Source organism: Terrapene carolina, unplaced genomic scaffold, assembly GCF_002925995.2.
Source record: "Terrapene carolina triunguis isolate 2854851 unplaced genomic scaffold, T_m_triunguis-2.0 Scaffold211, whole genome shotgun sequence".
NCBI lineage: Eukaryota > Metazoa > Chordata > Testudines > Emydidae > Terrapene > Terrapene triunguis.
This window is the reverse complement of record NW_020664562.1, coordinates 36,263,357-36,287,892: the sequence shown is the minus strand read 5'-3', so window position 1 is coordinate 36,287,892 and position 24,536 is coordinate 36,263,357. Positions and strand designations below refer to the sequence as shown.

Genomic DNA, 24,536 nt, shown 5'->3' with positions numbered 1-24,536 from the left:
ACCCGAACCTCAGCTCCCTCCATCTCACTGTCTGGAAGCTCCATGGCTAAATCCCAGAGAGCTGGCTTGCTTGGAGCAGGTTTGCCAGGTCCTGTTAGGAGCAGGAAGCCCTCCACCAGGGCTATGTAACTCTCAAAATGGAAGCAGTTCTCCATATAGGCCTCCCAGCACAGAGTCTCACCCACTCAGTCATCTCTGCAGGACATTCTTGACTATTTGCTACGCCTGAAACAGCAAGATTTAGCAATTACCTTAAGTTAAGGTCCACCTTGCCGCGATTCAGCATTTCACTCCCCAGTGAAAAGCCGGTCCGTTTTTTCACACGAGATGTCCATCCATTTCCTCAAGGACCTGGAAAGACTATACCCCCAAGTACGGAAACCTGTCCCTCCATGGGACTTAACCCAGATCTTATCAAAACATACATGTCCCCCATTTGAGCAGTTGGCAACGTGTCCCTTGTTGTACCTTTCCTGGAAGGTGGCTTTCTTAGTGGCCATTACTTCAGCCAGAAGAGTCTCGGGGATCCACGCCCTCATATCAGAGCCTCCATACATGGTTTTCTTTAAGGATAAGATGCTGTTGCGTCCTCCCCCAAGCTTCCTCCCAAAGGTGGTTTCCCAGTTTCATAGTAATCAGGCAATCTTCCTACCTGTTTTCTACCCAAAGCCACACGTGAGTACGGAGGAGCAATGTTTTCACACTCTGGATGTTAGACATGTCCTAGCATTCTACATAGAGCAGATCAAACCATTGCGTAGATCCACCCAACTCTTTGTAGTATTGCAGAAAGGATGAAAGATCTCCCTATCTCTGCTCAGAGACTTTTGTCATGGATCACATCGTCCATTCGTACATGTTATGAGCAGACGGGTATTCCGCCACCAGCTATCCTGACTGCCCACCCCATGAGAGCGCAATCATCATCAACTGCACTCCTGGCTCAGGTCCCCATTCAGGACATTTGCAGAGTGGCAACTTGGTCATTAGTGTGTACATTCTCTACTTGTTACGCCATTACTCAATAAGCTAGAGATGATGCCAGTTTCAGTTGAGTTGTTTTACAGTCAGCATGTCCGTGAACCCCAATCCCACCTCCTATGCAATTACTTGGGAGTCACCTACATTTGAATGGACATGTGCAATCACTCAGAAAAAACAACAATTACTTTCCAAAACTATTGTTCTTTGAGATGTGTTGCACATGTCCATTCTACAACTCATTTGGAGTTGGCTGGAAAGAAGGAACTGAGGAGGCGTGGGATTGGCTGGATTCTTTATACCAGCGCTGAGTGCATGGCACCAGAGGGCATCAAAGCCACCCTGACTGGTATCACTGAAGGAAAAATTTCCAGCGCCTGTGCTCAGAGCACACACACACACACCTACATTGGAATGGATATGTGCAAAACATCTCAAAGAACAACAGTTACAGAAAGGTTAGTAACTGTTTTTTCTTCAAGATGTGTTGTCTGCATAGATTCTTCTCTTAATGCACGTGAAATTGTACATGAAATTGGATTTTTTTTAATAGCAGTGTCCTTTGGGGCTGCACTCTGGGGGCCCTCACAATCACCATAGCAGAGGTTATAAGGGTCAGGGTGGCCTAAACCACCTCTTATTTTCTTCACCAATAACGACTCTGAATGGCAGAATGGGGACTGAGGGTGTGTCGTCAAATCTGTATGGACAGCACATCTCAAAGAACTACAACCACAGTTACTATAAAGTTAGTTACCCGTTCTCTTTTCTTTGAGACATTGTCCACATAGATTTTACTCTCAGTGATTAGCAGGCAGTATTCCATGCTCGGAAGCAGTTAAAGGAGTCCTGTGTAAATATCTTTTGAAGGATCACCCTTCTAAAGCTTGCATCTGATCTAGAGGCCTGTACCAAGGCACAGTGAGAAAAAAGTATGGACTGAACTCAATGGCACTGCCTTACATATTTCAGTCAGAGGGAAACTGTTCAAAATGTCAGTGGAGGCTGCCTGGGCTGAAGTTGAATGAGACCTGATATGTCCACAGAGATTCCTTTTTTTGCTAACACATAGCAGGTACATATACAGTTGGAGATCCATTTAGATAATCTCTGTGAGGATACTGGTGGTCCTCACTTATTTCACAAATGCAACAGTCTTGGTTAGGAGCTAATCAATTTCATCCTGGCTAAATAACAGAACTCTCTAACCACAACCCGTGTGTGAAGTTTTGCTTCGGCTGGTGAAGAATGAAGTTTGGGGAACAGAGACCAGCAGGTGAAAACACTGGTTAATGTGAAAAATCAGACTGTTAGGCAAAAAACTTTGGATGAGGCCTAAGAGTGACTTTGTCCTTCAGAAAGATAGCATAGGAGGGCCTGAATCTCTTCTATTCTCCTGGCTGATGTTATGGCCACTAGGAATGCTGACTTAATTGGCTGAAGGCACATGGAGTGCAGCAGTCATAGGACAAGAGAGAAGGTACACTCATGCATCAGTAACTGGTTAAAAGACAGGAAACAAAAAGGTAGAAATGGTCAGTTTTCACAGTGGAGAGAGGTAAATAGTGGGGTCTTCCAGGAACAGAACTGGGACCAGTGCTGTTCAACATATTCATAAGTGATCTGGAAAAACGCATAAACAGTAAGGTGGCAAAGTTTGCAGACGATACAAAAACTACTCAAGATAGTTAAGTCCAAAGCAGATTGCGAAGAGTTACAAAGGGATCTCACAAAACTGAGGGACTGGGCAACAAAATTGCAGATTAAATTCAATGTTGATAAATGCAAAGTAATGCACATTGGAAAACAATCCCAACTATATATACAAAATACTAAATTAGCTGTTACCGCTCAAGAAAGAAATCTTGGAGTCATTGTGGATAGTTCTCTGAAAACATCTGCTCAATGTGCAGCGGCAGTCAAAAAAGCTAACAAATGTTAAGAACCATTAGGAAAGGGATAGATAATAAGACAGAAACTATCATAATACCACTATATAAATCAATAGTACACCCACACCTTGAATAGTGTGTGCAGATCTGGTCACCCCTTCTCAAAAAAAGATATTCAAATTGGAAAAGGTACAGAGGAGGGCAACAAAAATGATTAGGGGTATGGAACAGCCTTCCACATGAGGAGAGATTAAAAAGACTGGGACTGTTCAGGTTGGAAGAGAAACAACTATGGGGTGAGGGATAGGATAGAGGTCTATAGAATCATGAATGATGTGAAGAAAATGATTATTTACTCCTTTACATAAAACAAGAAGCAGGGGTCACCAGATAAAATTAATAGACAACAGGTTGAAAACAAACATAAGGAAGTACTTCTTCACACAATGCACACTCAACCTGTGGAACTTGTTGCTGGGGATGTTGTGAAGACTAAACTGGGTTCAGAAAGAATTAGATAAGTTCATGGAGGACAGGTCCATCGATGGATATTAGCCAAGATGGTCAAGGTTGTTACCCCATACTCTAGATATCCCTAAGCCTCTGACTGCCAGAAGCTGGGACCAGATGATGGGAGATGGCTCACTCAGTAATTACCCTGTTCTGTTCATTCCCTCTGAAGCATACGGCGTGGGCCACTGTCAGCAGATAGGGTACTGGGATAGATAGACCATTGGTCTGACCCAGTATGGTCATTCTTGTGTCCTTATGGACTACTACTTGAAGACTAATTATGCTTTACACTTTAGTTACATTCCCTCCAAGTATCTCCAAATGCATTAAACAAGAATTAAGCCTAAATGCACTCAGCCTGGCTCATCACTAAACTCCACACATACCTCACCTTGACCACTGATGCAGCCACACGGTTGGCAGCAATGGAGCAATGTTTTTAACCTCCATGCACTTTTACTTCCACATCATCCCATCCTGTTCTGAGCAAGTTCAGATGACATGGTAATATAAACTCTCCCATCCCATAGATTTCCCACAAAAGACTAAAACAGACAGGTATCAAAATGAATATTCCATTACATAAGTCACTCTTCCAGCTTTCAAGCAACATTGTCCATGAATCTCATGATCCCTCCGTCACCATGTATGCTAATTGTTGTTGGATACAAATTCTTATCTTTCACAGGTGATATTATAATACTTCTGATGTATTTCACAGTGTATAGCTATTGATTCGGAATCTTTAAAGGTGACTTGCATAGGGAAAGGGAAGAAGGTTTGTGCTTTTTTACTACTATATGCTGTATAAAGGCATTAACAAACACTACGTTTCAAACCACCCTAAAAGAAAATCCATTCCCTTCTTCTATCAGTTTCACTAATTCTACCATCTCCCATAAGTCCAAGGCAGACAAGACCCGCATTTCTACTGTAAGAAAACAATCAGGATTTTTTTGTTTTTTGAGGGGTGGGCAAAATGACTTTCAGGCTATGCTTTTATAAATGCATAAAGAATGGTACAAACCCCCTCCCTCCTTCATCCCACCTTTTGCAGCTCACTAAGATTCTAAATAATTTAGCTGGTTGTTGTTTTACAGCTGTAGTGCAGCTACTTATGTACAAGCTGCAAGCCCAATTCTACAAACACTTACAAAGAGTAATCCCCTTGTAGGGCTACTCACATGTTTACAGTTCCACATGTTTGAATTTAGGGGCTGGATCTGGATTGTTAAAGGGTGAAATCTTGGTCCTGCTGAAATTAATGGTATAATTCTCATTGACTACAATAGGGCCAGGACTTCATCCAAAAAGATTATCTACAAATCCAGAGTTTAAAAACCACACACACAAAAACACGTGCTCCCTACAATCAAAGTTTAGTTTCGGTATGGCTTAATATGCATGTACAGTGTGCAAAAGAATTTAACAATATGACAAGTCTTCTGCATTAAATAGATAATAAACTGTGATTTAACTACATTAAATCACCAGCATAACTAACAGTGACCATTTACATCTAACTTATACCTTTAACAATACATAAAAGTGCTTAAATACAATACACAAATAAGTGATCCATAAAACTGAATGGATAAAACAAACCCGCCCTCTCAACAAAAGCCCCCTACATTCTACATATGCACAAGTTGTCCTGAATTTAAAAGACAAAAACCAAACCCACCCACAAAAAACCCTGGCAACAACAACAACAAAAATAGTACACAAATGATAACATAGTATATGGAAATACCTGGAAAAAAAACTACTTTCAAGATGTGAAATTTATTGCACAGAGATTTAAAATCCTACTGAAGATAAGGGATGAAATCCTAGCCACCAAGTCAACAGGAAAACTCCCATTGCCTTCATTAGGGCCATAATATCACCCATGATGTTTAAGAGAGGGAACAATACGGACATTTTCCAAAAGTCTTGTAAAAGCCAGCTCAGCAGTGTTATAAATAAAACACTGAAGCCTAATATACAATACCTATATACCTACACTGAACCAAATTGGCATATATCATCCTCCCCTCTTACTTATTTTGTTCGAGCAGAATATCAGGTCAGTTATCCATGTATTTGAGATCAGCTTTCCATCAAAAATTAGAAATACATATAAAATCAAGTATAATAGTTTTAACATGTATAAATATATTAAAAAGTTAAGATGATTTTAATGATTTACAAATGAGTGCAAATGAAAAGTATATACGAGTTTGAAGTTGGATAAACAGATTAATTCCTAACCTACGGTGAATTTCTAGCCCTACTGAAGTCAGTGGGGCCCGGATGTCACCTTTCTCAATCCAAAAAGGTAATGTTTTGTTGCAAGTACACACTATACGGAGTAGCCAACCAGAGCTTTTATACAGTACACAAGAAATGATTAAAAACCAAAACTACAATTTAAATAGCATCATTTCCAAAACAGATTTAACACAAAAGTTACAACAATACGTATACCATTAGTTTCCCAGACTGTAGTAATAACACACAGACATTTTTTGGTTACTAATAACTTCATGTTTCTTTTCACATTTCTTTCTACTTCTGAGATTCAACACATACAACTCAATATTTGTTTGTATGTGTTGGGTAACTTGTAAACATTAAATATTTATTTCATTTCAAGATTTGATAAGTGAAAAGTGATCTTCAGAAGAAAGATACTTTGGCACCTTTCAACATAAAGTGTGCATGTGCACATCTCTCTCCCCCTCCACAAAGTAAATATCAGATTTTCATAGTAAGTGTCCTTCACTAGATTATGCATATACCTATCAGATAAATAGATTCAAGAGGTATAGTTGAATACCTAATAGTATCTTACACTACGAAACTTAGGTTTTTTCAGGCTAAGCATTGGTTGCTTAATTGTTGGTTTGTTTTCAAATAATATTGCTTCACTTTCTGTAGTTGGAAATCTGTTCTGGTAGATCAGTGGATATTCCTTCTGAAACTAAAAAACAAAAGAGTAATTATAAAAAACTACTTAAAAGAAGATACAGAGAGCTTGAAAAATATAACAACCTGATTAGTCACCTATTAGTCTGGGGAGTAAGCCTGCTAGCCAGGATGAAAAATATCTTTGCTGTGATATCCTACCAAACCCCTGGCCCCTGCCCTACAGGAAAATAACTATTTTGTACTGCATTCAACTGTAATATTATCCCATTTCTATTTAATGCATTGTTTAAAAGTGTATAGTACTCCCTATTTTGTTTTGTGAGGCCTTACTTCCCTTCAAGGCTTTACTCTACATTTTCTTTTCTATAATATAGCATGGCTTAACTCTTTAGTTCCGCTCTAGTGCTAAGTATCCTCTTTTCCTTCTCTTTCTGCCTCCAACAGCTGCTGGGAAAGAGGTGCTAGAATACCTATCGGGATGGCATGCTTGAACCTTGTTCATGGGTTTTATCTTTCAGATCCGACTCTGATAATTTTGAAGTCTCTCTCTCTCTCACACAAAAAAGAAGTACATTCTCTTTCTTTCCCACTCCCACTCCATGGTCTACTGGCTACTGTGTTGGAGATGGAGGTAAGAGCAAGCAGTCCTCTATCCTGTACTCAACCAATGCCAGTTACCCTTATGCAGAACTACACCCATCTCTCCATTTTAAATGTTAGTCTCTGCTGTTGTTCCTGACTTTGTCAAACAGCAGTGACATACACATCATGCTTATCAGTTTGCACCATCCACAAAGTTCTGAACATTCCAGTCAGCTTTCACCCTTCTGCAGCATAGCAAAACTGGAGCTAGCTATCTGCAGACAAAGGAAGACAATCTTGCATTGGCACACACTCTGTTCTCATTTGGAATCTTTTATGACCATAACAATAGAAATTTAGTTTTTTGCATTAAAGTTTAAATTATGCAAATTTTGATGGTACTGGGAAAGCTTCCTACTCATCCTGTTTTCCATATCTGTAGATATCTTCCCAACCACTGCACCAAAAAATAGAAGAGATAATAGGAAAGCAGCTTGGAATATCTACAGCTCTGTAGATATGGAATATCACATCAAAAATGGGTTTCTGAAACCAAGCTGCTTTCCTATTATCTCTTCTATTTTTTGGTGCAGTGGTCAGGAAGAGGGAAGTGGTATATGAACTTTATTCAACAGATCAAAAACTTTCTGCTGCTGAAGTCAGCTTTTTCAAAATGACAGCACAGTTTATAGCAGGGGCCGGCAACCTTTCAGAAGTGGTGTGCCGAGTTTTCATTTATTCACTCTAATTTAAGGTTTCGCGTACCAGTAATACATTTTAACGTTTTTAGAAGGTCTCTTTCTATAAGTCTGTAATATATAACTAAACTATTGTTGTATGTAAAGTAAATAAGGTTTTTAAAATGTTTAAGAAGCTTCATTTAAAATTAAATTAAGATGCACAGCCCCCCAGACCAGTGGCCAGGACCCGGGCAGTGTGAGTGCCACTGAAAATCAGCTCGCGTGCCGCCTTTGGCACCCGTGCCATAGGTTGCCTTTGGCACCCTGGTTTATAGGCTTGGGGTGGATGGCAGAAATAATTGGACCTACTCCTAAAGGAAATATGGATTAAAAAAACCCCACAACAACAAAAAAGCCAACATGCTCCACAGGGTTATCATTTCAGGAAAGTATGTAGTGTCTGCCTCAAGCGCAGAGAGTAAAACTACTAATTCTTACATATTCTCATGGCCTCAAGCAGTCTTACAAATTAATTGACTTTATATGAGAAGTTCCCAGAATGTGGTGCATGTGCTTGTTGGAAGTGGTACACCAAAACCAAACAATATTCATAAACCCCTGCCCCCAACCTTTCAGTTTCAAACAAAAAGTCATTGCACGCACTGCAGTGTGCCAGAAAATGCCAGAGAAGCAATATGCACTTTTCTGGTTGCCTTCAGGTATAATGAAGGCACAACATTCACTGACTATTCCAGCACAGTAATTTTATTTAGCAATTAGTGTGCTGTGGTTGTGCAGATGAGCACTGTACTTTTATCTGTGTGGCTTTCTGCTAGACCTAGGCCTCAGCTTGAGCTACTGAGGCAAACTTGTGCATTTCAATATCACAACACCAGAGCATTTTTGTCCAAAAATACACATGCATACAGGGCCAGTTTAGAGCAAATGCAGTGAGCCCCAAGATCAAAGCCCTCCCCCCCCCCCACAGGAAGCAGCTGTACAGCTAGAGCTCTCTCTACACTCCTTACTCTGCAGAGGCTGTAGCCTGATCCTTGCAGGGCTGAAAGGCAAGGGGTGCATGGGGAATTCCCTCCCGTCTCCACAAAGAAATTTGGGGGTAGTCAAAAGGTTTACTCTACCAATGCTGGTACTATTTATTTCATATAGCCGGTTTCAATTAATTAAAAAAAAAAAATGGAGGCCCAGCCTTTTGGTTTGTGACCAAGTTTAAGAAACATTTCAAGTCCTACAAAATCATTCTTTTTGTGGAGGCTGGGGGAGGGGAAGAGGGAAAAGGGGGCAACTTGAAAATTTAAAAGCAGCTTTTGTGGAGCTGTGTTTGGGTCACAAGATGTGCTTAGTAAATTCTGGGACAAGTACACTATTCACTGATCAGAGATATTTGCCAAGGGTTTTCTGCAAGAGAAAAAAATCCTCCAGCATTAAGTCCTGCCAAAGTTGTTGAGCTTTTAGTTTGACTATTAGACAGCAGATTAGTAGAATTTAGAAATATCAGATAACCTGAAGCAATATGTAAGTTGTTCAGAACTCTATCAGTATGTTAGAAAGTACCAGTTACTTGGTCAGAAGAGGGCTTCTCATTCCAAATAATCTGGTCTTAAAATTTAACCAAAACTACTTATTTTTATTTTTGTGCCCTTTACATCAGAGTTTTACCTAGTGAAGATCCTGGCTCAAAAATTAAGCAAGAAACCTGGTGCATTTAGTATATCACAAGAAATAACTCTAATTCCTACCACAGAGTTGGTATTTAATGCAGAGGGCTTTGAAAAAAAAAGATTTGTGTTTTACTCTTAAATTGTACTTAGTTTGAAAAACATTGTTGCTAACCAACATGAATTCTTATAGTGGAGACCAAGCCCCCTTCAAAACAGGATCAGAAGTTGCCATCATGACAAGTACTCATCCAGATGGCTGTACCCAATTCTTTTTGCTATCAGACTAGAATTCATTTTTAAAGAGTTTGCTGATGTGCCAGGATCTAGTAATTAGATAACTAATTCTCTCCTCCACCTTTATGAATTTTTAAAAACCATCTTGCAAACTACAACTGAGTGTTCTAAAAAAAAAAAACCCAAAACCAAAGTCCCACCAAAAAAAACCCAAAAAAACAGAATAGCCCATTTCTTTTCTTACCCGTTTTAGCTTTTTCTTTTTGTCTTTCAGAGACAAGCTTTTGTCCCTGATAATGTTCTCCAAGAGTTCTGCAACTGCAGCTTGAGAGGTAGAAAATTTTTGTTCATCGAACTCCTGAGGAGTTATCCGCTTACAATATGAATAAGTTGGCAAAATAGCACTGATTTCTTCCCCTGGATACTGGAACTGAAACAAGAAGGGCAACAAAAAAGTCTACACATGCTTGAAGGATCTTGTTTGGTTGCAAAGTTATTGCCTCACTGGCATTCAGTTACATTGTAAATTAAATGCAAGTTTTAAAAAGTTAAATTGCTAAAAAAAGTGAAAAACCTATCTATAATTGTAAAGCTAGTTGCATGAAAGTTTGTACTTTTAAAAAAAAAAGGAATGGAATATAGTTGTTTTTTAAACTGACAGTAGTAGTTTAATACCCTACAATTCATAAACAGCAATTAGCAAAGAGGTTTCAACTTTTTGTCACAGGACCCACCTGAGCTGTCTTTAGAGATTCTATATGATCTTGCACTGCAACCTGTAGGTAAGTTGGAACTTTAAAAATGTCCTGCTGGTGATCCATTAGAAATGAAACTAATCTTGTGGCAAGTAGCTCATCAAGGTCCACTTCTTCTGCACAGCATAACACACATCGAGAAAAAGTCTGTATCATCTAGAAGTTTTAACAGGTTGTTAGTATGTACAACTATGGCATTTGGATTCTTTTCCTTCTCCTTGCAGTTCCATACTGCATTCCCTGCTACAGATTTGCATCAAAGTACACCTCTACCCCGATATAACGCGACCCAATATAACACAAATTCGGATATAACACGGTAAAGCAGTACTCTGGGGCGGGGGGGGGGGGGGGGGGGGGGGGGCTGGCTGCGCACTCTGGTGGATCGAAGCAAGTTTGATATAACATGGTTTCACCTACAACGCAGTAAGACTTTTTGGCTCCCGAGGACAGCGTTATATCGAGGTAGAGGTGTACCTCACTTTCCTGCACTATTGACATATATTAATGGAGCAAGGAGGAAATCTGCCATTTTCCCCCATTTGAAACAAAGTGATGCTTGTATAAGAACAGAGTATAATTCTAGTTTTATGATTAACTAGAGCTTACAGTTTTGAGTTTCAAATTCAAAAAAATTTAACCAGGAAGAAGAGTACAAGAAAACTGCATTCACATTCACATTCTCTGCTATGTAGGAAAAGCGACACACCTTGAAATAGCTATCAGGGTTACTTTTCCCCATGGAAACATCTCCTGGTTTTGCAGAGTAGCAGCAGAAGAGGAGACTCAGAGGGAGTTAATACTGCAGGATTTAGAGAAGTGGTTCTCAACCCCTGGCCCAATCAGCACACAGCTGTGGCCCATGTAACATCCTCAGGGCCATATAGATAGTATATATAGTGTGGATGCAGCCCAAATAACATATAGAGAGCTGCATATGTGGCCCACAATGGTAAACAGGTTGAGAACCACTGATCTAGAGGCTAAAATGCCACAGAGTTGATATTTCTATTCCTCACCTGCCCACTAGGTTCTTCCAAATTTAACTCCCCTCTGCTTAAGGTAGCAGAGGAATACCAACAGCGCTAAATGAATAATGAACTAGTATTTATTTGGCACATTTCACCCAAATGTATTAGTGGATCCCAAGTGCTTTACAAAATACAATAGGAATAAGTTTGTCTATGAAATAGTCATCTTTGGGATGAAATGTGGCAGTTGCTGAACAAAACAGCAATAGTTTAAGTAAGAAGTGAACAATATTCAGTTGAAGTTAGGGGAAGTGCTCTCCTTAAAAAAAAGCCAAACAACACATAATTTGCACTTATACACCGTCTTCCCTTTGCAGATCTCAAATCACTTTATTAATAATATTTATGAATTCCCCAGAATCATTACAGACTGTGTTGTGGCAGGATCTAGAGGCCCCAATCAGTGATAAAGGCCCCACTGTAGTAAGGGCTGTATACACTGATTTGGGAATACAACTCAGATCTGCCTAGCTTCTAGTTCAGTGGTTCTCAAACTTTAACAACCTGTGAACCCCTTTCACTAAAATGTCAAGTTTTGCAACCCCCCCTTAAAAATGAATATTTCCAGGGATTTTCTCCTTTACCTGAGTATAAATTATAAAAGCAGTGATCTTGGAAATATAAAATTTTTATGACATGCTTATTACACACTATTTATTATTAATTATTATTTATCATTACTGTATTTTTATTACATTATGAAAACAGCAACACTCTTCCAAGATCTCACTTTCGTAGCTTGTATCACTTTGAATAAGCCTGTTATAAGACAAGGCTCCTATGTTTCATCAAGGAGTATCAGATGTGAAACAGCATGAAGGTATTTAAGAAGCCAACTCAAAGAATTCCTCCTACACAAGCATTCAGGTCTTGAGCAGTCCAGGCAAACAACACACATTACAACAAAGCTTAAACTTGTTTTTCATAATAATTTAGAAAACAATACTGGCGGCCTATTTAATTTTAAAAACAGCAAAAAATATCCACCTCCCTTTCCATTTCTTATAAGGAGTCTTGAAGTTTAAATCTCCTCAGTGTGATAGATATGCTTGCATTGATCTGCCTAGCTTTTGGAAGTCCAGGGGCTCCTGGCCTTGTGCTGCCCGGTGTCCCTAGGGACAGCTCTGTCCACCATTAGGGAATTTTTTCCTGAGAACCCCCTGTAACATTTTGCGAATCCCCAGGGGTTCACGAACCCCAGTTTGGAACCACTGTTCTAGTTCCATACCTCAACCAAACCATACTAAGTTCTTCACCATCCTTCCAGTTTATGTAGGAAAACTCACTGGCTAACACCCTTGTCTCTTATACAAAAAAGAGAGTTCAAGATGGCATAAATGGTCAGAACCTCTGTTACATCACTTGCAATAACTGACAAGTATTTACTCATTTCTTGTTTCCCATTTTTAATTAACATTCTTTAATCAGTATTTGTTTAATGTGTTTTTAAATAACTGTAGGTAGTATGGTAAGAGAACTAAACAAAGGTTTGATGTCATTCTAACAACTGTAAATACCTCTATTCTTTCCACTGCAAGCTTAAATTCAGTCCTTACAGCTTTAAGCCTTTAACAGACTCACTTCTGTTTCCTTTCTGGCATTGGACCTACTAGAGTTCAAAATGTAAACCCTACAGTTAGGTCCATTCTTTAATTTTAACATCTAGTGGCATCGGTGTACAATAGCTAGAGTCCTGACATAACATTTATATAATAAAAAGGCTATGCTAACGCTCGGCTATGGAAATTCACTCCATACTGGACAAAACAAAAATAAACTACCTCAAGTAGACACACTGCAAGAGTTTTAGCCAAAAACTATTTTTCAAAACATATCCATTAGACCTTTTAAGTTACAGGAAAGCAAAATAAGTTTTGTGTTCATATCAGTTAAAACAGAGAGTCAATTAAAAAATACTTACAAGGTTTTGTAGGAATTTAATTCACAATATCAATTTAGTTATTGACAGTGAGGTGTAGAAGGAATCATTGAAGCAAAAAGAATACTGAATCTTTTCTGTTCTTTTAAAAAGTTAATAAAGGCTGTTCAAATAAAAAAGTTTCCCCAAAAATCTATTTAGAATATGTTCAGATGGAGTTAAACAAGAGAGTTTACTTTGATACAGATTTTCACAAGTATACCAGGAGTGACATATTTGTGTTACATACTAGAATTAGTGAGACAAAGACTAAGTTCCTCTGTTAATATTGAATATTCTTGCTTTTCTCAGATTTAAGCATTATTTTTATGCTATTGAATAAAGTTATCCATACTCTTAGAAAAAGGTGTCTTACCAGAGACCTCGTGCCCATTGCATCATGAAGTCGAGGCATATCAACATTTTGGCTGATTCGAGAGATCATACGCATTAGGAGTTGAAGCTTTCTACGATTTGGTGGAGGAAGCAACAAACAGCATATCTGTAGTGCTTCAATAGCAACTCTTTCTAAATGAGGCCGGAGAAGATCTAAAAGTTAATAATTATAAAAACAGCTGTAATTAAGTTTTGAAACAATATGAAGGACAGTGGTACCTCAATATCAGCAATTTCATTTTATTCAGTTAAGACAGCAGCCACTTTATAGCACAGTCTGCTCTAACATAAAAAGGGATCAGTTATTTCAACATTTTTTGCATGGTCTTCACCCCCAGTTAATCTCATTTTGTTCTGACACATATTATTGACGCAGGTCAAGACTAGCTGAGGAATATAACTGAAGCTATTTCTGCACATTAGTGTTGAGTATTTTCTGTTATTCTATTATATATTGTTTGGCCAATTTCCAGGCATCTAAAGACACCTAGAAACTTCATTCAGCATCCAGTTTCAAAGAACGTGAAGAGACATCACTTAGAAGCAGGGAAATCTATGCTGATTCCTCCCTTTTTCTCAGATGTTTGTATCACAAGAAATAGTACTTACTTGAACAAAGAGCAAAATATGGTGAATTGCTTAGACATCACTATTTGGGGAAGAGAGGATACTACCCACGAGCATGTATTATGGAAGATACAAAAGCTTGTATTTAATATAATTAGTTAAGTTACTTAACTTCATAGCCATTAGAATATTCTTTAAACAAACCATGAAGTACAGATTTTGCTATTTAAAAATCCAATAATGGGGCCAAAGAAAGTAGGAAAGCAGAGACAGTTAGTCAACACAGTAAGCCAATACCACATGCTTTGGAGAGCAATCTTACTTTGCGTGCCAGTCAACATAAAGGAAGCTGGAGTGAAAGAGTTTTCTGAAAGTTCTACTGCACTTTTGCAGAGTCTTTTATTGACTGTGATATCAGAATCCCTAGGCTCATTTTCTACTATAGTAACCACACTGGTAGTACTTGACTTCCTCTGTCCAAGATGAACTATTGCATATGGTTTTACTGTGATTTCAGCAACTGGTGTGTTGATGCCACTGCAATTTCTGGACTTACTGCTTCCAAGTAAACTCTGAGACGTGCAGAGTTGCTTAGATTTGCGATTCCCATTACATAGCTCTTGGTCGTGAACTGTTGATGCAGACACTCTCCTGGAACCACACAGTTCTTTCTGCCCAGTGCTATCTGATCCAAGATCCAACAGCAATTCTGCTTTGTACCCAGAATGTAGTAGTGGGTTTTCCTTATTTTTGCCTGATATTATGTTAATGTCAGATTGATAGAGAGAGTTTGATCCCATTTCATTACAAAAACTTGAGGTAGTAGCTGCAATTTGTTCCAAAGAATAGCACCTTGCCCTAAGTTTGAGAGACAGGGCCTGTTCATTCCTTAAACCTGACAGATTTTTACAGCTTCCTCCTCTTAGATCATGAGCACTGGCTCGTTTACATGCCAAGTTATAGTGCTGTAATTTTTTAGCACATTCTTTTTGAAGAGTACGTTCATTTTGGGAAATATTTCCAGAAGACTCAGATTCTTCCTCTTGTTTTTCAGTCTCTTTTCGAAGTAAACTTAGTAGAAGACATTCAGTTGACTTGAAAGAGTTCAAGTGCAGAGTTTTTGAAGGCTGTGGGTCACACGCCTCATCTTGGATACAGTGTTTTCCACTGGGTCTATTTGGAATTGTGATGTAGCCACACACAACTATCAGAAAATGAAATACAAGTTAAGATGCAAGTGGTGTGAAAGTGAACAAGATAAGAACGAACTGAAGTAGCTAAGTAAAACAGAACAGTCAACAAATATAAGACATTAATATAGTCCACATTGTTAGTTGTAGCTAAAAAAAAAAAAAAGCATTAAACAAGACATGCAACAAACAGCCCATACATGCAAGACTAAGGACAATAAAACTTTACATTTAGCTTTTAAAACCAAGACTAGGATTAGTTTACACTATTTGAGATTTATTGTCACAAAAATGTAGTTGTATTTTCACTCAGATTGTAATGTAGAACTACTACTGCACTGGTGGCCTCCCACAAATTCATACTGCCATAAAGATTGGGGGCCAAATTCTGCACACAATTACATGTGTGTAACCCACTAGACCCAAATTTGTACTTTACACTTAACAAAATAGGTTATTTCTCAAGTCATACATACCAAGAATATTCACAAACAGTTCATAGTATTCAAAAGTAAGCAATGGTTCAGGTAGATTGAGAAAGTAATCAGCGACTGTTCTGAACACATCCCGTTCAAAACCAATGTAAGTTGGTTGGCTCATGTCATTACTTCTAGGCCCTAAAAAGAAGGTGAGGAAAGAAGGCTCACGACAGTACTATTCTCATAATCACCTTTAAAAAAAAACAACCACCACCAAACCACACAACAAAAAACTTCTGCAACATTAGCTGAAAGAATGGTACGGACAGCCTAGTATTTCTCAAGGAGTGTCATGTCAGCCATCTACTTATACAAACATTGGACCAGTAGTTCAGCCTTGTGTAACTAGTATGCAGAAACAGAATAAAACTGTTTATATAGCAACAGATGAGCAAGAAGCTGTCACTCAACTTTAGAAGATAGTCTAAATTATTAATATTGAAGTATCTAAGTCCCTTATTTGACTACTTCAACCCTTTCTGCTTCTCACCCACCCCTAAAAAAGGAGCCCAAAGAAGCAATTAATTTTAGTTTTTCTGTTAAAATTACCACACACACACCCAAAATACCCCAAACCAAACAGATTACATACACATAAGCAATAAAACAAAAATTACAGGCACCTAGGAGTTTATTTTCAGATACTCAGAATAGATTTAAGATTTTTTCATATTCAAGATGCTTAGGGCTCAATTCACTAATACAGCTGCTAAAGTTTTTTTTTGTTTTTAGCTAGGGGACAGGTGTGTGTTTGGTTGTTTTTTTTAAAGTGCACACACGCTACTGAAAGCTTACATAACTGGTGCAATAACAGCAAACTTTGTTCACCTATATCCCTCCCCCTCTGGATGATCACAACTGCGCACTTCAGGTTTGCTCTTCATCCAATACAGCATCTTCAAAAGTGGGCAATGAACCATGTAATTAACCAATTTATGGGCATGGATGAGGACAAGGAGAGAATAAACGGAACCAGAGTTTCCCTGCAGATGGGTCTCCACCATACCCCCACAGAAAGATGGGCTAGGATGAAGCAAAGCAGCATCATCTGCCCTGTCCCCATTTTCCTTTACAGTTTTCTTCACAAATGGACTTTGGCTTTTTAGGGGCTGTGCATGCAATGGGGGGAAATGACACTTTCTGTGAATCACCCACTGCAAACTCAACTCCAAGCTCTATTAGCTGCATATGGGCCCCTCCTGCAGCTGCTACTGAACAGTTAGAGAGATACATATATGCATGCAATGACACAGCCAATGCCACCACAGCTTCTTATGGAGCTTTGCTGGAGGTTGTGCAGAGAGAGGAAGCAAAAAAGCCACACAATGGCATAGGCACCAGTGCAGATACAGTACATGTGAAATGGTGAAAACTGAGTTGGGAGACATGACATTTCTAAATTTTGCATGCCCCAAACTGCTTCTTTGAGGAGAACTGCTCTACAGGAAGCTCAATGAGGTCAAACTCATGTTTTCCCTACCTTTCCAAAATCTCTCTCTCAAAAAAAAGTTACATATCAGACACTGTACAACTGATGAAGAATTCAACTGGATACAAGACTTTCAACACAGTCATGCATATACATTCATCAGCATTTATAAAGCGTGTGTGTGTTGTTTTTTTTTTTTAAGTGAAAGACTGACATTCCAAAAGCCCAAGTGAAGTCATTTCTGTTAGCCCACTTCACATGTGTAAAGTATTTTTTTTTTTAAGTTTATAAACTTTTTGCTAAATTTTACATTATTTTTTAAAAGGCTATTTTAATCCAGTTCAAAGCCAACAACTTGAAAAATGCAGTGCAGATCATTACATAGATAGAAGTGACGCCCATTCATTTCTCAAGAGAATTCGCTTAATTTTGCTATCCTGATTCTACAATATAGGAACATATACCTATGTCTTGAAAATATTCCACTTCTTCATTTCATTCCCTCTTTTCTATATAAATACTAGAGTGGAGAGGACTGTGCTGCAAGTTTGTCACACCTTCAATTAAGGATAGTAGCTAATAAAGATAGTTCTTTAGAGTGGAAACTATGGAATATTCCTTTCTGCAATGAGAACAGATTTTGCATCAAAAATGCCAAAAATCTTGAGCACTTTTGATGCCTATTATGGGCTGGGCCAGGCCAAACTAGCAAACTCTTCAAGGTTTGGCTCAGATTTTTTTCTGAATTATTTCACAGCCTGGGAGAAGCAGGCAGTTCTGTGCAAGAAGCAGGTAGTTTAGTCCCTGAAATCCCACATCTGAGAAGGAACCACACAGAGGCACTGTGCCTGAAGACTCAAGTTTCATCTCTGCCCAGCTCCCTGCCAGCATAGCTTCTTCCAGTGACTCAGGAGTCTGTAGCTACCACTTGGAACCCTCCTTATGGTGAGAAGAGATAGGGAGGTCTTCCAGCATAGCAGGGCTCCATATAACATTAATAGAGTTCTACGTTGTATGTTCCTGCAGATTCCCTAATTGGTTGGGGAGTGTTGCCATCTTTCCCTCACTTCAGTTAAACTCCCCAGCTGATCATCCCCTTCTGAAAGGGTAGGGAGAGATTCATGCATGGATCCATAGAAAGCAACCTGCCACTAGGATATTTAGGTAGTCTACTCAATGATTACGAGTAGTACATTGGTCTATAGGATCTCTTTCCTCTTTAATGCACACCACATAACTTCATTATCTTTACCTCTTCTTCCTTACAGGTCACCTTTGTACACAACTGTTTTACGCAGCCTACTGTTATATCTTCTGAATATGTCAGGTTGTTAGATATAGTTGAACTTGCATCCAGTGTAGAAGAGCCTAGTACCTCTCACATATAAGCAAACATTTTGGAATTTCCACTCCCCAAAATAAGCTTCTTCATATCTGAAATTTTAAAGACTACTTTTGTATAACTTACAGTATGCAAGGCACTTCATAGCTGACAATACCCAATGAGGGAGGTCTTCTACAAAAAAAAGTAAGAAAATTGTTCAGCAACTGCCACTATATAAACTAGCCACCTGACGTTAAACTTTAAATACAGGAATCATATATAAAATTTAACTAGTTTTAAAAGAATACATAGAATGATTTTTAAATCACTATACTTATTACATTCTCACCTGCCCTACTTTCTAATTTTGAAAGAAAAATAGGCTTATCACTCTAAGCAAATCTGTTTTAAGAACTACTATAGTTAATTACTGTCATCTCCCACTTGACAATAACTAAATACTGGCACTTGAAGCAAATGTCAAAAACAAAACCAAACCTGATTTGTTTTGCAGAACAACAACACCATGTTTACTTGTGTTACTCATGTTGTACATGACATATTGAGGAATTACTTGGGCTGAGTGCAAGACTTCTTCCAGAGAGGGTAGACCTAAAATGGTTTGCAAGCTGTAAGGTGGAAGAGAACAAATGTTGTTTCAGAAGTCTTGACAGCACGTGAACACAAGCTAATTACTTTAGGACCTCTTCAACAAGGAAAAACTCAAAATTTAACTTATTAAACTCGAAGTTCTTAGTCCAAGACCAATGCTTCCAAGAGTCAGAGGTAAGTTTTTATGCCAGATGACTAAAGGTCTGTCTGAACCAATAGAAAGGTCTGTCTGAACCAACAGAAAGAGCCAACAGCAAGAAGCAAGCAATTCATAAATTGTTTAGATCATTGATTATTGACACAGCATGTACTCATGGATGTACCTTCTGCTCTGATAGTATGTTGAAGCTAAAATGGCCTAATCCCTATGTACTGGCAGGAAAAGATATATACACACACTCTCCCCAACTATTTCCAGTTTGTTATTGACTTACTGTATCAAAATTATGTTTCGCCAAATTTCTTCTATATCCTCTTGACTTATTTTCTTCCTGTGTAAGTTTTCCTTGTCCTCTTCCATTATTTCACTTTTTGTGTTTTCTATGTTCTCCTACAAATAAGCAATCATACGTGTTATATTTTGTTGACTCTCTGAAGCATCTCAAAAGCCAAACTCAAAATTCCAGTAAAATGTTATTTAAAAACAAAAACCTACTCACATACACTTGTAAAGAAGGCTTTATTCCAAATTAAAGAACGCATTCATTTTTTTTTTTTATAATTTAAGCTCTCTTATCACTGAATGGGTCTTATCCCAATTTAATATAGAAGGCTAAAACTCTTTTCCATCCACTGCTAATGTTTACTGTCCACCACAGAAAAAAAAAATCCATAATTTTGAAATTTAAAGGCAAAAGTAACGAAATGCAGAATGAAAAGGGAAACCAAGGCCCTAAATATTGAATGCATGCGTAAGTGCTTGCAGGACTGGGGCCTAAATTCAGAAAGTCAGAAGCACAAAAAAATTAGCAAAAGAATAAAACAAATAATGACTGGGCAGCTACATTCAAGGTTGTAGAGTTAGGCAAGTTACCAGCTAAGTAATGTATCCTGATTTAGTGTTCCTAAAATATATAGTTTGTAAGAATTTATGAAGAATCTTAATCATTTGACAAAAAAGAATCAAATATTTAAATATATAAAACATATTTTGGGGGGGAATGAGGAGGAGCATTAAGTGATCTTTTTTAGTTCTGTTATTATGTGACTAAATGAGAAAAAAAAAGAGTAAGCCAATACTACTCTATAGTTAATCTAAAGTTGTAGGTAAGAGAAGAGCTTGTATATATAGATTTCAGTTTGTACTGTACAGTGTAGTTCAATCTACTACATACAATTAAAAGCCACAAATACACCTCTACCCCAATATAACGTGACCCGATATAACACGAATTCTGATATAACGCGGTAAAGCAGTGCTCCGGGTGGGCGGGGCTGTGCACTCCGGCGGACCAAAGCAAGTTCGATATAACGTGGTTTCACCTATAACGCGGTAAGATTTTTTGGCTCCCGAGGACAGCGTTTTATCGAGGTAGAGGTGTACTTAATTTCACTATTTCCAATTTGTCAGATTTCAGCAAGTCCACATAAAAGTTTACAATTAAGATGGTTTTCATACAAACAGTATTTTGAACATCTACCGTTCAAGTTTCTTAAGATCTTAGGTTGCACTCCAAGCTGTAAGCAGCCACATATAGCATAAAGGCTTTTTGTTACCAGGGCTGCTGTGTCTTTCTGTTGCATTCTCATACTGTTGTACTTCACTGAGAATAGTCCAAAGGAAGCTGCTAGCTTATTTTTTCAACTGGAGATGAAGATTCTACAGAAGTAGATGATACAGCCACTAAAGGAGGTGATTATTTTTGTTTTCCTAATGCTGAAAAGAACACATGATTGATAAGAAGCACAAGTTATTACCAGGGTATCAAGTAATTCATGTTTTTTAGGAGTCCTCCTGGAGAAATGTGGTAGTTTAAAGAGACTTCCTTCCTCTTTTGGAATATTTTCTGTGTTCTCTTTCAATAGAGACCTCCTTTGCAAAGTTTTAACTGGAGAGGTTGAAGGGAATCTATAATTAACAAGATAAATGTAAACGCATTCAGAACATATTAAAAGATAAGAACATAGTTTCATCAAAAAATATAGTGCCCAGTGATGATTCCAATAAGACTCGGTAGAGGCTTAAGATAAAAAGAAGAAAACACAAAACACCTCTACAACATATATGTAATTTAAATTAGGCAAAATTCCAAATTAGCTTTGAAATATCATTCCCTTCTCTCAAATTCATTGGAGGACAGTAGGGGGAAGTTCAACTTTCAAGTTAAGTCCTTGGAGCAGATTCTGCTCTGATTATACCTTCTGTACGCTGTAGATAGAAGGCACTGGTGCGGGAGGGAGACAGCACAATGTAGGAATGCTTATGCATGCTATCCTCCTTGCAAGCTCTGGGGCCAGGGTGGGGTTGGTGACAGGCCCCTTGCACTTAGTGCTACAGAAATGCTGGGCTGCAGCCCATAACAGCATTATTAATGAAGGAGTAGAGGAAAAGCAGACTTCCTGGTGAATCAGTATTGCTTTTGACTGAAAATTACTTTCCCCACAGAAAGTAACTGTTGATCTCGTTACAGAGTACTCTTGGTTAGTTTTCACAGTTTAGCAATGGGTGTACACCCGTACAGCACCTGAATAGGTCGTTGTTGTCATCTAGATTTTCTGATCCCCATCTTCCTTTTATATCCTCAATTACATGATTCTTGAGAAACTTTCTTAGTAACTGAACTGTTTGTTGCCTACTAACTTCTGGACCAAAATTCCTGTTGTTCCTTAGCAGTTCGTGAAGCCAGTCCACGGCTTCCACGGCACTAAAACAATTCCCGTGTTTTCTGAAGCGTTGCCTGTGCTTCCTCAATGGCATCCCTGCTCGAAAGTATTTAGTAACTTCATTCCACTGCAAGGGAGCGGGAACGGGGCACGGGGGGGGGGGGGGGGGGGAGAAGAGAAGATTAAAGCAAAACGTTGAGCGCATTTAGACCACGGGTCCCTATCCCTCCCAGCCAGTCCCCGGCCCCCATCACCACACCTGCCCGCATCGCTCCTTGCTGCCTTTCCCGCATCCCCTCAGGGGCTCGGCCCCGTCCCGCATCGCTCCTTGCTGCCTTTCCCCCGTCCCCTCAGGGGCTCGTCCCCCGGCCCGCCTCGCTCCTTGCTGCCTTCCCCCGTCGCCTCAGGGGCTCCAGTCCCCCTCCCCACCAGGAATCGCTTTGCACCGCACACTCCGGCACCCCACAGACCCTTCCCCCGCCATCGGCAGAGTCCCCCCCCCGGCCCTGTGTGCTGACCCGCAGCCCCCATCCCCTCTAACCAGCTTGGTGGCGCGGTAGGGCCCCGCTGTCACCAGCCGGCTCTCCATGCTGCTCGCCGCGGCCCCGTACGCAGGCCGGGGATGGGGGCGGGGGGGAGCGACCACCCAGCAGGATGACACTTGCTAACCGTCGTGGTCTAACTGTTTGAATTGACGGCCCGAGCGCACCGGGGCCGCTGATTGGAGGAGCCAGGCGGCCACGTGACAGAGAGCGCGATCAGGTGACTTAGCAGGAAGCAGCCCCAGGCGGCTCGGGAGAGGTGGGTGCGCGCGCCTTGCGCACGTTGGGATGGAACAACAGGTGGGTGGGGCTGGGTATGCCTGGGCCCGGAGCTCTCGCTCTCGCTCTATGGCAGCGTCACCGGCCCCTCTGCCCAAAGCGTCTCCCGCAGGCACAGCGGGGTCACCCCATCCCCAGTGCAGCTCCACCCCCGCTGTTTGTAACACGGTGGCCATGTGTCTCACTAGCAGCACGGCACGACTCACGGGCCAGCTCTAGAAAGCACATTTGCAGGGTTGCCTACTCTTGTGCTTTTATTGCCAGCCTCAAAAGGTTCGGTATTTAAAGCCCTAACTCCTGGATTCAGGGAATTACACGAGTATCTCAGCTTTATTTTCAAGGTGCTAGTCCTCCAGGTTGCAGAGGAAAAGCCTGAACACGTACATCGTATTGATTATGACACAGAAGACATAAGAAGAATCCCAGGAGGATTTTTTCTGCTTGTGGAACACAGTACAGTCTTGTGAAAATCATCCCTAAAAACAAACAAGGCAGCAAAAACGAATTTGCATTGTGGCTCATCAACATGCAGGGGGAAGAATTCTAAGTGGTAATGAGTGAGGTACAGGCAGACATTTCAGTCATAAATTAGCTGTGAACCCAAAAGGGGTCAAATAACTTGCACCCTATTGAAGCAGCACATTTTAGTCCACACTGAAATGTCAGATCTGAGTTTACTCTCATACATTCTCACTTATCTCCTCCATCAGCCCAAGCTCTGCTGCTGAGGAAGCCTTGGCTGTTCAGTAATGGGGTGCGGGGGACATGGACACATTCTGTTAATGGTAAAGGGGGGCATGACTGGAAAAGTTTGTGCACCACTGAATTGGAGATTGGTTTAAGCCCCAAAGCATAAGATTTAATGTCCCTTACAATATTTATACCATTATTTACAATGACTCTGGATATTCTTATTATCCATATAATTCTCCAGTCTCTTTTTGAATCTTAATAAGTTCTTGGCCTCAACAATTTCCTGTGGCAATGAGTTCGACAATTACACATCATGTGAAAAATATTTCCTTTTATTGGTTTTAATTTTCCCACTTTTAAAATTAATTGAATGGCCCCTTATTCTTATGAGACAAGGAGAACAGAGGCTTCCAAACTACCTTCTCTAGACCATTAATAATTGTATATGTTTTATCACAGTCCCTTTTATTCATGTCTTTTCTAAGCTAAACGATCACAGTCTTTCTAATCTCTTTTCCTAAGAGAGCTTTTCCGTGCCCTTGATCATTCTGGTCACTCTTCTTTGAACCCATTCCAAGACTGCAATGGCTTTTTAGAGATGAGGAGACCAGCACTACACTCAGTATTCCAGCTAAGGCAACATCATTGATTTATGTAAAGGTATTATAATACTCTTTGTATTGTTCATCGTCTCATTCCTGTGCATCTAATATTTTGTTAGCTTTTTTGACCATAGCTGCACATTGAGCAGAGGTCTTTATTTATTAGTCTACCAAGACACTCCGGACAAATGTAGATTATACTGTGAGAAGAATGTTTGAATGCTGCTTCTGTTGTGGGGTAGAGAGATGCTAAGGCAGTATTATGTATAACTAAGCCTCTCCCCCTTCTTCCTGCACCTCAGTTGAATTATTTGCTAAAGTACAGGCCAGGATTCTTTCTTTTCAGAAGGCATCTCACGGACTTAAACTTAAGAACTGCTGTATATAGGATCCTCATAAATATGTGTTAATTCACCTCTACC

At 39.6% G+C, this 24,536-nt stretch overlaps 1 protein-coding gene across 4 annotated transcripts; it reads right to left on the bottom strand.

The window, feature by feature from the left end:
* Positions 1-5,210: 5,210 nt before the first annotated feature.
* On the bottom strand, positions 5,211-22,629 carry LOC113404983 (DEP domain-containing protein 1A-like). Of its 4 annotated transcripts, none has more exons than XM_026656020.2 (12): positions 22,540-22,629; positions 21,860-22,125; positions 21,093-21,243; positions 19,610-19,725; positions 19,062-19,192; positions 18,708-18,755; positions 15,808-15,948; positions 14,464-15,345; positions 13,555-13,727; positions 10,209-10,385; positions 9,719-9,904; positions 5,211-6,351 (listed from the first exon to the last, which is right to left on the bottom strand). In XM_026656020.2, the coding sequence occupies exons 1-12, from the start codon at positions 22,585-22,587 to the stop codon at positions 6,208-6,210; spliced, it is 2,463 nt and encodes an 820-aa protein (XP_026511805.1). In that variant the 5' UTR covers positions 22,588-22,629; the 3' UTR covers positions 5,211-6,207. The 4 variants fall into 4 exon arrangements, with proteins under 4 accessions (XP_026511805.1, XP_026511806.1, XP_026511808.1 ...); XM_026656021.2 differs by having other exon boundaries at positions 14,698-15,345; XM_026656023.2 differs by lacking the exon at positions 14,464-15,345.
* Between the last annotated feature and the right edge of the window lie 1,907 nt (positions 22,630-24,536).